The sequence below is a fragment of the Lygodium microphyllum genome, chromosome 8 (assembly GCF_053477565.2).
Source record: "Lygodium microphyllum isolate KBCC chromosome 8, Lygodium_microphyllum_v1.1.10, whole genome shotgun sequence".
Classification (NCBI taxonomy): Eukaryota; Viridiplantae; Streptophyta; class Polypodiopsida; order Schizaeales; family Lygodiaceae; genus Lygodium; species Lygodium microphyllum.
Window position 1 is genome coordinate 146,970,313 of NC_141142.1, and position 11,958 is coordinate 146,982,270.

The 11,958-nt window shown below is 43.2% G+C and overlaps 1 protein-coding gene across 1 annotated transcript; it reads right to left on the reverse strand.

Annotated features, from left to right (window-relative positions):
• Positions 1 to 2,678: 2,678 nt before the first annotated feature.
• Positions 2,679 to 4,977, reverse strand: LOC148032983 (allene oxide synthase, chloroplastic-like). The gene is made up of 2 exons (XM_087683686.1): positions 4,484 to 4,977; positions 2,679 to 4,038 (listed from the first exon to the last, which is right to left on the reverse strand). The coding sequence occupies exons 1-2, from the start codon at positions 4,763 to 4,765 to the stop codon at positions 2,860 to 2,862; spliced, it is 1,461 nt and encodes a 486-aa protein (XP_087539812.1). The 5' UTR covers positions 4,766 to 4,977; the 3' UTR covers positions 2,679 to 2,859.
• Between the last annotated feature and the right edge of the window lie 6,981 nt (positions 4,978 to 11,958).

Genomic DNA, 11,958 nt, shown 5'->3' on the forward strand with positions numbered 1-11,958 from the left:
CACCCCCACATGCATGTAATCATGTGCATATATATAAGTCTATGCATTTGTAGACTAAAGGCATGGTGATGCTTGAAAGAGGGGGAAGGATGTGCACACAAACTCAAAGCATTGCATATGCATGCATGTGCACACATACATTACACATATAAATACACATGTGAGTACAAACAAATGCATGCCTGCATGCACGCATGCATGTGTGCACGCACACACACTTTTTTTTTTTGGTAATCACGCACACACACACACATGCAACCATATTAAACCACCACACACACAAGATTAACAAGCATACATGTCGACACAAATAGATGCACCCTATACATCCCACACATCTTCATACACACATTGATAAACATGTGTGCAATAGTCTCATAAACACACAATATGCCACATTTGAAAGAAACATCATAACAATTAGGGAGATCTTGCATGTTCTTAAGGAGAAAACAAATCCTAGTTACTAACACTTCATAGATTATTCCTTGTACAACAAAATAAGGTCATGATTCTTTTGCTTATTAACCATCGAAATGAGCATAAGAGAAAAAGAAAAACCAACACATAGTAGTGCTCTAATGCACACATTGTGATTTTGTTTGCCTTTTGCACTAGCAACACAAAGTTAATGGAGCTAAAATCTTGAGGTATGGTGTTCTACATGCTTTTGAGGCATCCTAAGTAAAGGATGTTGAAAACAATTCTCTCTCTCTCTCTCTCTCTCTCTCTCTCTCTCTCTCTCTCTCTCTCTCTCTCTCTCTCTCGTGTGCACACATGCATGCATGTACGTATGTATGTCTATATGCAAAACCCCCCGCTCCCCCCCCCCCCAACACACACACACATTACCCAAAGGAGTTGTAGTGAATATGACCATTATCTTATGCAAATCATATTGTCCATGCCCATCGAGACCTTTCCACTAACTTCCATACCTTCATCAAATTAGAGCTATTGTCATCTATGACCACAACATATGCATGCCTTGCTTCAGCAACCTCTCCATATTGTATCATCGTATGAGGGAGATCTTCAACTAGAAGAGAGGGAAACAACCATGATTTGTATCATTTCATTTTCTCACCGATCATTATTGTACATATTTTTGGTTTTTGGTTGTATGATGTTATACTTATACTTCATATGACTATGGATTCAATTAGTTTGTTTATTCTTAGTTTTTTATTATTTCTCATTGACAAGACAAACACTAGCATTTTTATTCATTGTTGGGACTTATGGGCTTGTTTGCCCTCTTTAGAGATGTTAATCCTTATTTTGAAATAATTTGTTTAGTGTTGTGTGTAGTTAGTATTATAGCTTTGAAAGTTTGTGCGTTTCTTGTATCAATGGCATCCCAAAGTGAATGCAGTGAAAATCTTTAAGGTGTACCATTTTGTCTTATATGCCTTAGAGGCATCTTAATTAAATAATGTTGATACATCTCTATGTGTGTGCGTGCGTACATGCACGTGCATGTGCATGCATGTGTACATGTGCTAATGGTAGATTACCCATTACTCACCACCATGTTTGTACCCATATAGCATCCTAGATAGAGACTAGACATGAGATGCATTCACCTAGATTCAGTTTCTTGCAATTTATACATAGTACTAAAGACAGACTTTTTGTATCCCTCGCAAAAGTCACCATCTTGTATCTTCTATATTGAAAGTGAATGCACAGAGTTTGACTTTTTAAAAATGTTTAATTGAGATGTGTCTCAATGTTTTGTCTTTCCATACCATGAATACAAAGAATTTCTTATTAATATATCTTGTGTGCCTTTTTACGGTGCCATTTGTATGCCTTGTGATAGATTATGACTTGAAGTCCCATGAAGATCCATAACACTTCCTATTATAGCAACTCTCGCATGGAGCATACTAGCTCGAGAGGGGAGCAGGCTTACGCATGCAGAGGAGATCCTACCATAGCACGTTGCTCAACATGATGCGACAACCCGGACGCTACACAACATGATGGTTGGTACATTGAATAAAGCCAAAAGAAAACATAGCTACAATTGGTGATTGGATTGGAAAAAGAAACAAAAGCTCAAATTTCGAGATAGTAGGAAGGATTGGCGAGACGTGAAACAATCTTCGTATTTAATGTATTGTAATTTTATAATTGCACGTGATTTAAAAATATATTAACTTTAGAAAATATAAAGGTACCAATTGGATTGGGAAAAGGAAACAAAAGATCAAGTTTCGAGATAGTAGGAAGGATTGGCGAGACGTGAAAGAATAATTGTATTTAATGTATTGTAATTTTATAATTGCAGGTGATTTAAAAATATATCAACTTTAGAAAATAGAAAGGCGTGGATAACAAATAATCGGCTGCAGATCCGTGAAATCTCTCGATTACAAGATAGTTTAGATAATTTAGAAGTATGGAGTGGATGGCAAGGTGGCAAGATAACCTTACCAGTGCAGGACATGAAGGTCTAGCAGTCCATATGGCATCTTTACTATTAGTTAAGGGGAGGTTGGGGGCGGGTGCCACGCGTCGAGCACCCGCCCTCGCCGCGAAAAACACGCCCTTCGCGCCGGGCCGAGTCTAGGCGCGGAGCGCCTAGTATACAATAAGTGCAAGGAAGAGCGAGTGTCAAAATGAGAGTAAGAGTGGGTGATAATTAAATTAAATGAATATACAACAAGGACTTAGAAAAATAGCAATGAATATACAACAAGGACTTAGAAAAATACATATGTGAACGCTTCCGTTTATTGCATGTACTGGGTTGCCTTAATTCTTCAAAAGCACAACACAAGGACTATGGTATATCAGTCAGAAAACTAATTCCAAAGCTCTCTGAGGAGTAAAATTGACTAGTGCAGCAGCCTAAGAGGCCTTGTTGAGGGAGGAGAAATAGTGGGTGATGTTGTCACCTCTCACTACAGGCTTCTGGGTGGTGAAGGAATCGTATCTCAAGAAGAGACATGCCAGCAGGGCTTGGGAAAGAAGAGGCACAAGGTCTGCTGCTGCACATTGCTTGTTGGACACTGAGGTTTGCCCATCTGCAGGGCCATTGCTCCACAGCACATGCCGCACGAGCTTGCGGCCTTCGTCGCCGACGAACCTGTTGGCCACAAATGATTCTGCATCTGCAAACACCTTGGGGTCCCTAGCTGCAATTGGCTGACACCCACCAATGATCTCCCCCTTCTTCACCTCAAACTTGGCATCATGAGACTCTATGATCAAATCATCCTTAGCCTTCCCATATTGGTATGGCACAGGCGGGGACATCCTCAGGGACTCCAACACTACTGATTTGACCAGCTCCATCTTCTGTATGGCAGCATATGTGAGCTGACCCCCTTCTGATCGCACCGCCTCTCGGACCTCCATTGCCAGATCTTCGTGCAGCTTGTGCCCGGCTCTGCCCACATAGCCAATGAGGTTTGGGAAGAACAGGTTGAGGCCCCCAAAGGCATTGAAACCCAGAAAAAAGATGGTGTTATGCAGGGCATCATTTCTCTCAATGCCATACTTGCTTTCTGCCATGTCTAGCAGACCGGTGCCGTATGTCTCCACAAACTTGAGCACTCTCTTGTAGAAAGGAGAGACCAAGAAGGATGGTATAGGGAAGGTATGGATGAGGATCTCTTCTAGCAGGTGTGGTAAGCCTGCTGTGGCTATGGGTGCCAACTGTGGTGCAAGCCAAGTTTGAACTGAGGATGGACCTTGGGATTTGAGGCTTGCCTCCCCTGGCGCAGCTGGATCCCTGCCTATTGCTGTCCTGAACAAGACATTGAAGGCCACATCTCTTGTTTGTGGATTGACTTGTGCTTTGCCCTGCTTCTGCAGCTCCTGCTCCCATTTTGGGAAGACCTCTTCCATCGCCTTTTGCGTCTCTGGAATCCATTTCCCAGCATTCATCTTGATGACATCCATGATAAATGACTTGATCTTAGTGTGCCTCTCCTCAGAAGGATCAAGGTATACGCATGGGCGTATGCCGCCGTAAAAGGATACACTGGGCATGTAATTGGCTAGCAGCATATCTTTTTTATCCACCTGCCCAGTCAAGTCACAGATTAGAAGGAAACTCTCTTGATCAACCATGGGTGTTTAGCACCTAAAATCCTCAGAAATCCAGGCCTGAACCTCATATCGGACAAAGAAAACTCGATATGCAAAGCTTTAAGCATAAATCTCACAATAACAGGGATCGGCGAAGCCTTAGTACAAATCTCACAGTAACAAAGACCAAGCTCCCACTAATTTGGCGATATCACTTAGCTGATCAGCACTAACAGTCAGAACGATTTCATAAATCGCGTGGGAGCTCATAATGCTGGACATTATAAGGGGAAAACGAGGGAAAAGACCCCCTTCTCTCCCCCACGGAGAAGAATGTCGAAAACTTCTTGTGATGATGAACGTAAGCCGACAGCTAGGTCTACGGTGCCTCCTGCTTAAAAGCTTATGATGTTAGCACACTGTAAGGAGGCAATGGTACCTTGGAGGTGTCAAAGAGGACAGGGTAGCTCTTCTGGTCGAGCAGCATGATGACCTTACTGATGGGGAAGCCAGGGGGGCTCGGCGCGACGTTGACGCGGAACACCGTGCTATTGTATCGCTTCATGCGCGAGGTCCAGAACTCCGTGGCGCCCTGGAACCAGAAGAAATCCAGCCTGTCCTTGATCGCCCCGAAATAAGGCACGCCATAGCTGCCCGGGACTGCCCTCAGAGGCAGTATCTGATCTGTGCCTCCTGCAGCTTCCATGATTGGAGCCTCCATCTTGATGATTGAACAAATCAACACAGGGGAGAAAACAAAGCGCGGGGTGGGAATTATTGTGAGAATTTAGGCGAGACGGTGGCGAAATTCACAGTCCGAATGGGATACAGAGAAAGGCAGAAGAGGGTCAGGATTTGCACAGATGATATGATTGAAAAACAAGCACGCACACATATATAGAGGGGCCGGGGGGGTGTGGGGGGGGGGGGGGGGGGGGGGGGGGGTTTTCAGGACTTGCAGAGATGATATAATTGAAACATGAGAGAGAGAGAGGGGTTGGGGGTGGGGGTGGGGGTGGGGGTGGGGAAGGGAGAGGAGGAGAAGATGATGATGATGATGGAGAGAGAGTTTTTAGATTTATGAACTGCAGGTATCTGGCATGTGACGAGTGTGCTTTTGAGAGAGAGAGAGAGTCAGGGAGAGAGAGGATGCCCGGGGGAGGGACCTGGAGGCGGACGCCCTGAAGCAGGAAGACAAGTTGCTTCTTCTGCGGAATTTCAGGAATTGAGCTGACTGATGATAAGAAGCTCCCGTCGTTGATTAGCACATCACCCGCCGCCCGCGCTTCCCTCCGTCCATGCTCTTATTCATGTGTTCGCTGCAAAACACGTTTTCTAACACGGGTTGTAGCCCGTGTATGCATTTTCTAACAGTGAATAAACCAATGCAGACCCACCTATCCAACGTTGACTTACAACATAACTTGTGCAAGCCATTTTATCGTACACGTAGTTACTTATCATCAAATAAACCTTACTTTGTCATGTAAATACACACACACAGTGACACACTCTCTATCTTCTCCCACAATTCGTGTAAGTACTTTCTTTACATAACATTCACTTCTCCAATGATACCACCTTTTCCTTAAATACTACCATAAATACTCTTATAACCATTTGATCATCCAAGCATTGCCCCCATTTTCTTGACAAGTACCACATTGCAAAGGTCTTATCATTATATGCAAAGATATCATCATTATTCATTGTTCCCAATGTATTGAACTGTGCTTCCCTATGCTTTAATCACTCACACACAATGAGTATGCACATGTATGCACACCCACACCCTCCACAATATGCATACACCCACCCACTCATACATATGCTCTATACGAACACACGTATGTTTCTTAATAACCACCTGTATTGGGTAAATCTTTCTCTCTTACATTGTAAACATGCAACTTGGACACACATGCAAACATGCTACTCTATTGCCAAATAAGAGTAATATAGTCAACCCATAATATATAATCACAAAACTACTTGCCTATAAATTTGAATTTGGATTGCACACTAGTAAATAATAAGATGGCATAATCAATAATATTGAGCATTTTGTTAAGCAGTAAGTCCCAAAGCTCAAAATGCTTGGTGATGAGATAAAGCATGGACGAGAGTCCATTGTCGTTATGCAATCAATGGAGACATGGATAGTTGATTGTAGTCAAATAATGGAGAGGGAGGGTGTTGACGATTGCACACACACACACACACAGGCTTGGTATGCACCCACATTTGCCCATGCAATTGAGATGGCTATATCACATTCCCATGATGGCTATCGCTAGGTATGAGGGAAGGGAGTGTGAGGCTTGGGCAACCCCATGTCTCACACCCTCTTCCATGGTGGTTGTGCCACATGGAGCAACCATCATTTTTGCCTCTCGACATGTAGGGTTCTCTATTTGGTTGAGGCAGCCAGGCCTCTTGCTTCGAGTTCAAGTTGACATGACTCATTAGAGTTGAGACTCATGGGGAGAGGTGGGATTGACTCGTATTGCCCCCGTGGTGCCAGGGTCCAAGATGGTTGAAGGTAAATACTTGTGAGCCCGAAAGTCTTTCGTGGCATGATCCAATGACTCCAAGCGCCAAGTTACCCATGTGCAAGTTAGACCAACACGACATGCGTGCTATGAGCAAGTTGTAGTGTGGGAGGGATCTCTAAGGCGTGATGGCCTTGTGATGCAACATGACATGGAGGGTGCATGCTGTGACACGATGGCATCTTCTTGGCACATCTTTTGAGTTGGCTTCTATTGCGTGTTTTAGACGACGCGACATGGTGTTGCATGCCCGCGAACTATGTAACTTGTGTGGGTTGTCATGCTGTTGTGGACCCTTGGGAATAGGTAGGCACTATCACACTTGGTATTAGAGCTACCTTGCACCGTACTGCTGGGGCAATCTACATGGGTGGAGGCAAGTCAGCCAAGATTGCAAGCAATGAGTGTCCAGCAACAAGTGGAGATGTGATTTCAAGCTTGTTCAAGTGCATGTGTTGAAAAATGAGCTGTCATATGGAATGAAGTAGGGTCAGGGCTGCACACCACCATCCACAATTTGTGAAGGAAATGCTATAGTTGAATGGTTTGAACATAAGACCATGGTGTGTTGGTGGAGGCTAAAAGGGACCATCAAACTTATTTTGCATGAAAAAATCTTTTGCTCTTTTTGACTCGATGAAGGCGGGTCTGTGAAGAGGATGTTATGTGAGCTGAAGATGGAGCATGTGGGCTCAACTATCTCTTTGAAGGCTTACGGGCCTATCGTGAGTATAAAGAAGACGGGTTAGGAGGATATGTAAAGGTGATATCTTTGAAGACTCTTGGACCTGGAGGGAGTATAAACAATGTGGGCATGGTTGAGATCGTAGAGTAAATCTGATGGAGCAGATGAGTGCCTGAGGACGAATGTGTAGTGTGTGAACTAGAACCCTTGTATATTGACACTAGACCTAGTGGGAGTATAAAGATAGCGGGTGAAGGGTGAGAACACTAGTTGGAGGATGAAGCTGAAGAGAATATGCCTGTATGGAGTTATGGGGCAACTTGTTGACTACTTATCTGAACCTACGGTGTTGATGTCATGCAAAGAGGAGTTGATGGGCGATGTTCTTGCAACTCTTAACTTGGGGAGTATAAAAGAATCGGGCATGTGATGATAAGATGGATTAGGGAAAGAAGGCCCTTTGTACTGAGGACAAGAAGAAGGAGTGGAAGAAGTGGAGGTGGGATGGAGTGGAATGAGCGTGAAATGATGGATGCGGGCTACGAACCCACATGTTTTTCTAAGTTGAGTTGAAGATGATGAAGGAGATGGAGTTGATGTGGCAAGATGAGATGGAGAAGATTCGTGATGTTGTGAGTATAACTGAATGGCTGTGTTGAGTAGAGATATGCAAGACTTCTTGAGTCGGAAGTATAAAGGAATGGCTAGGTGCATGAGAGATGTGTGGAGAGCGAGAGATGTGGTGGTGAGGGATCGATGGGATGGAGGTTGAAGACTCATGGACCTAGGGTGAGGATAAAGAAACTGGGCAGATGGGGATGAGAAGGGTGCAACTTGTGGAGTTGTGAGTATAAAGATGGGCCGAAAGTGAAATAGGGTGGGAAACCAGACTCATAGAGTGTCGATGAGAATAAAGAAATTGGGGCTTGTGGGAGTCGATGAGCAGGATAAAGAATTATGCAAAACTAGGTTTGAGGAGGAAGAATAGGACTGAAGGTGGGGTGTAGGAGAGACTCATGGGAAGACTCGTGGAGCCATGAGGATAAACTATTAGCCAAGGCTTAGTGGAAAGAAGGAAGAGATGTGGACTAATGATGGCCCATGAGAAGGCCGAAAGAGTGAATGCTTGTGTACCTGGGGTGAGCTTAAAGAAACCACGAGAAGCTAAGCTATCTTAGACCCAAGGTGGAAGCTAGGAGTGCTCAACATGTAGAGGTCTGGATGCAAGGCAATGGGGTATGGAACCTAGAGTGGAGCCAAAGGATTTGTGGCATGATGGAGATAAGGATAGAGTGTGTGATCGGTAGTGGGACCCACAAACATATTTTAGACTTTTCTCCTTTAAAATAGGGATGAAGATGCTTGTGCGGGGGTATTGGACCCCGTACGAGTGGATGCATTTCCTACACTGAGCCCTTCATGAGGAAGGGCAATTGAACTTGGCCCTGGAGTACGAGGAGGGGACAAAAAAAATGCAGGAACCGACCAAGGTTGATTGCAACATGCTAGGAAATACTTGCGGTCTACTATGGAAGGCTACTACAGAAGCTCCACTATAGGTGGAGCCATCCATGAGGTGATGGCATTGATCTCTCATTCTCATGGAGCCTCTGCAATGGGATAGCTAGTCTCATCATGGGAGGCTTAGATCCATCTGAGCATCCAATGCATAGACAGTTTGCCCCAAGTTGTTGGGGGAAAAGGCAACCCTTCTTGGTTACGGTGCGAGGCGTACGATAGGATGCATCTTAGGCCCTAGTCAAAGTACCAGTATGTTTACTTGCCTAGGAATGATGGGGGGAGATAACTTTGATTCAAGTTCAAAAAACAACTCAAGGATGCAAGTGGAAGTTGTGTCTTTAACACTAAAGTTGGAGTAGGTGTGGTAGCACCTTAGCTATCTGAATGAGGAGAGAAGCAAATTAGGGCAAGTGACTCGTCTTTTATCTTTGGATCAAGGACAAGGACCTATGACCAATGGGTTAAGATTTGGCCCTTTTGGCAAGCTCTTCCCTGTGCAAGGTAGTTGGGAGATCTTGTGAGGGTGCTAAGCCGTATTACAAATGGCTTGAAGAAATCGCTACCTTGGCTCTAGATTAATCTATGCTAAAGACATCCGTATGGTTGATAAATCCTCATAATGCCTCTTTTCAAGGTGATTAACCTCGGTCTTTTTCATAGGGAACCAACTCAATTCGAGTGGACTCAAATTCGATCAAGGGAAGGTAGGTGTAAGGGAAGTGTGAGGCTTGGGCAACCTCATGTCTCCTCCTCTTATATATGTGCCCGTGCCACATGGAGGAACCATCATTTTTGCCTCTCAGCATGCAAGGTTCTTTATTTAGTCGAGGCAGCTAAGCCCCCTGCTTCGAGTACAAGTCGATATGACTCATTGGAGTTGAGACTCATGAGGAAAGGTGGGATTAACCCATGCTGCCCCTATGGTGTTGTGGTCCAAGATGGTGGAAGGTAGATACTTTTGAGCTCGAAAGTCTTCCATGGCCCGATCCAGTGACTCCAAGCATCAAGTTACCCATGTGTCAGTTAGACCAATATAATATATGTGCTGTGAATGAGCCATGGTGTGGGAGGGATATCTAAGGCGTGATAGCCTTGTGACACGACATGATGTGGAGGTTGCATGCTGTGATGTGATGGCATCTTCTTAGCATATTTTTCAAGTTGGCTTTTGCTAAGTGTTCTAGATAGGACATTGTTGAGAGACATGGATCTAGAGCATGGCTATGGAGGTTGAAACACAAAGAATAAACTCATGAAGACATAGACAAGAACGATGACTGTCACACAAGTGAATTAGGCTCCAAGATTAAGTATTTGGACTCATAAACACAATCTTGTGTATATGGACAATAACACTAACACTTGAATGAAATGACAAAGGACAATAACATTCCATTCATTGAAAATGATAGTCAAGTACAATGCTTTATAGTTACAGGATAGTTGCACTCTCCCTCACTGTGCCTATGGGATTGAGGCACCTCTTCCTAGATTGCTTGCATTTCCTTCGCTCACTATTCCATACAAAAGGCATACAAATGGGAGCGATTGCCAAACTCTCAACACCCCTCCTCAATCACGACCAAGAAGGCACAAAGTGTGTAGAGGCTTTAGTGAACAACGGCACAAAAGAAGTATGGTAATCATCCGGAGGTTGTTGCAAAGAAGGCTAAGTGTGGGCACCACAAACATGGTGGACATCCAAAGGCTGTAATAGAGGCTTCACAAAGTGTATAGAGGCTGTAGTGCCATAAGTTACATGAGGAGTTTTACAAAGCTTATGAAAGCACTAAGGCAAGTTCATACAAGACTTAAAAGAGTCCATTAGAGTAATTGGAATAGAAGGACTGGTGAGGATTGTCCTTCTACTCATGAGCGTCTTCTTCTTCTTATTCTTCTTTTGCTTCATCTTCATGGTCTTCTTTTTCCTTCATAGCTGCAAGGTAGGTCTTTTGAGATCTCTTCCTGGCATTTGAGAACTTTAAATATGTCCTGTCCTTTTGTAGAAGTCACAAGCTAGTTGGTCCTTTTTGCCTTTGTACTTGTTACTGACATACAACACTTGTTCATCCTTAGAAGTACTTGGCTCTTCTTTATTTTTTGCCTTCTTTTCATATTCTAACAGAAAGGCCTGAATGTCAACAAGTTTAGGATTTGTCATGTTGATTAAAGTAGTAGTGGAGATATTATCATAGTCTGGAGGCAATCTTTTTAACAAACCACCAATGCATACATCTTCATCCATTTTAATACTGATCCTTGCAAGTTGGGTGAAGAGACTTTCCATGTAATTCAGATGTGTTGCAAGAGATGTGTTAGGTTTTATGTCCAATCTAAAAAATTCAATTAATAAACCGTACTTTGAAGAATTTGACTTTGCACCAAACAGACTATCCAATCTTTTCCAAGTGTCATGGAACGTGCAACAAGTATCCACCTGGTGAATATAACTATCATCAAACTCAAGCTTTATGATGGCTTAAGCCTTGTCATCACTTTTTTGCCAAGCTGCTACAAGAGCAGCATCTTAAGGCTTCTTCTCCCGACAGCTAGTTGTAATATTCCTACCATAACACTTCATATCAAGAAACAAATTCGGGCTTGAGATGTTTTAAAAATTACTCGTCGAGCTATCATATAAGTGACCGCATGTAATTTTTTAATATCGAGTCTTGCATTAAATCAATTCCACAATCCAACACGAGAAGACACCTTGTAAATAATAATATTACGATGGCTTGATCATACATTTTCCCGCATTATATTTGATTTAGTATTCCCGATTCCATTTAATGCATCAAGGATCGTATTGATTTCATAATCGCAAGACAAATCGCAAAAGCCTTAATTGGTAGACAAAGAATGCGCAAGAACGAGCATGATATTGAGTAAGTTAAGTATTAAAGAGTATGGCATGACTTTATAAACTAGATAAGTAATGAGGTAACTTGGCCAAAAACTATCAGATGAAGTCCTTTTGAAGAAAAAAGGCATTTTTGAAAAAACAGGCTAAAAATCATGACTTTTTGATGCCTGGAGGGAGAGAAAGCATTTAAAAATCATCCCCATGCCACCATCCAACATGTAGGCAATCAAAAAGCATTTTTTATAAAGCTCACTTAGCTCTTGATAAGTAGCCAAAAGAATGAATCGACT

Coding starts and splice junctions, on each gene's coding strand:
- LOC148032983 (XM_087683686.1), bottom strand. CDS start 4,765: ATGGAGGCTCCAATCATGGAAGCTGCAGGAGGCACAGATCAGATACTG. Junction 4,039..4,483: donor TCCTCTTTGACACCTCCAAG/GTACCATTGCCT, acceptor TTGACTGGGCAG/GTGGATAAAAAAGATATGCT.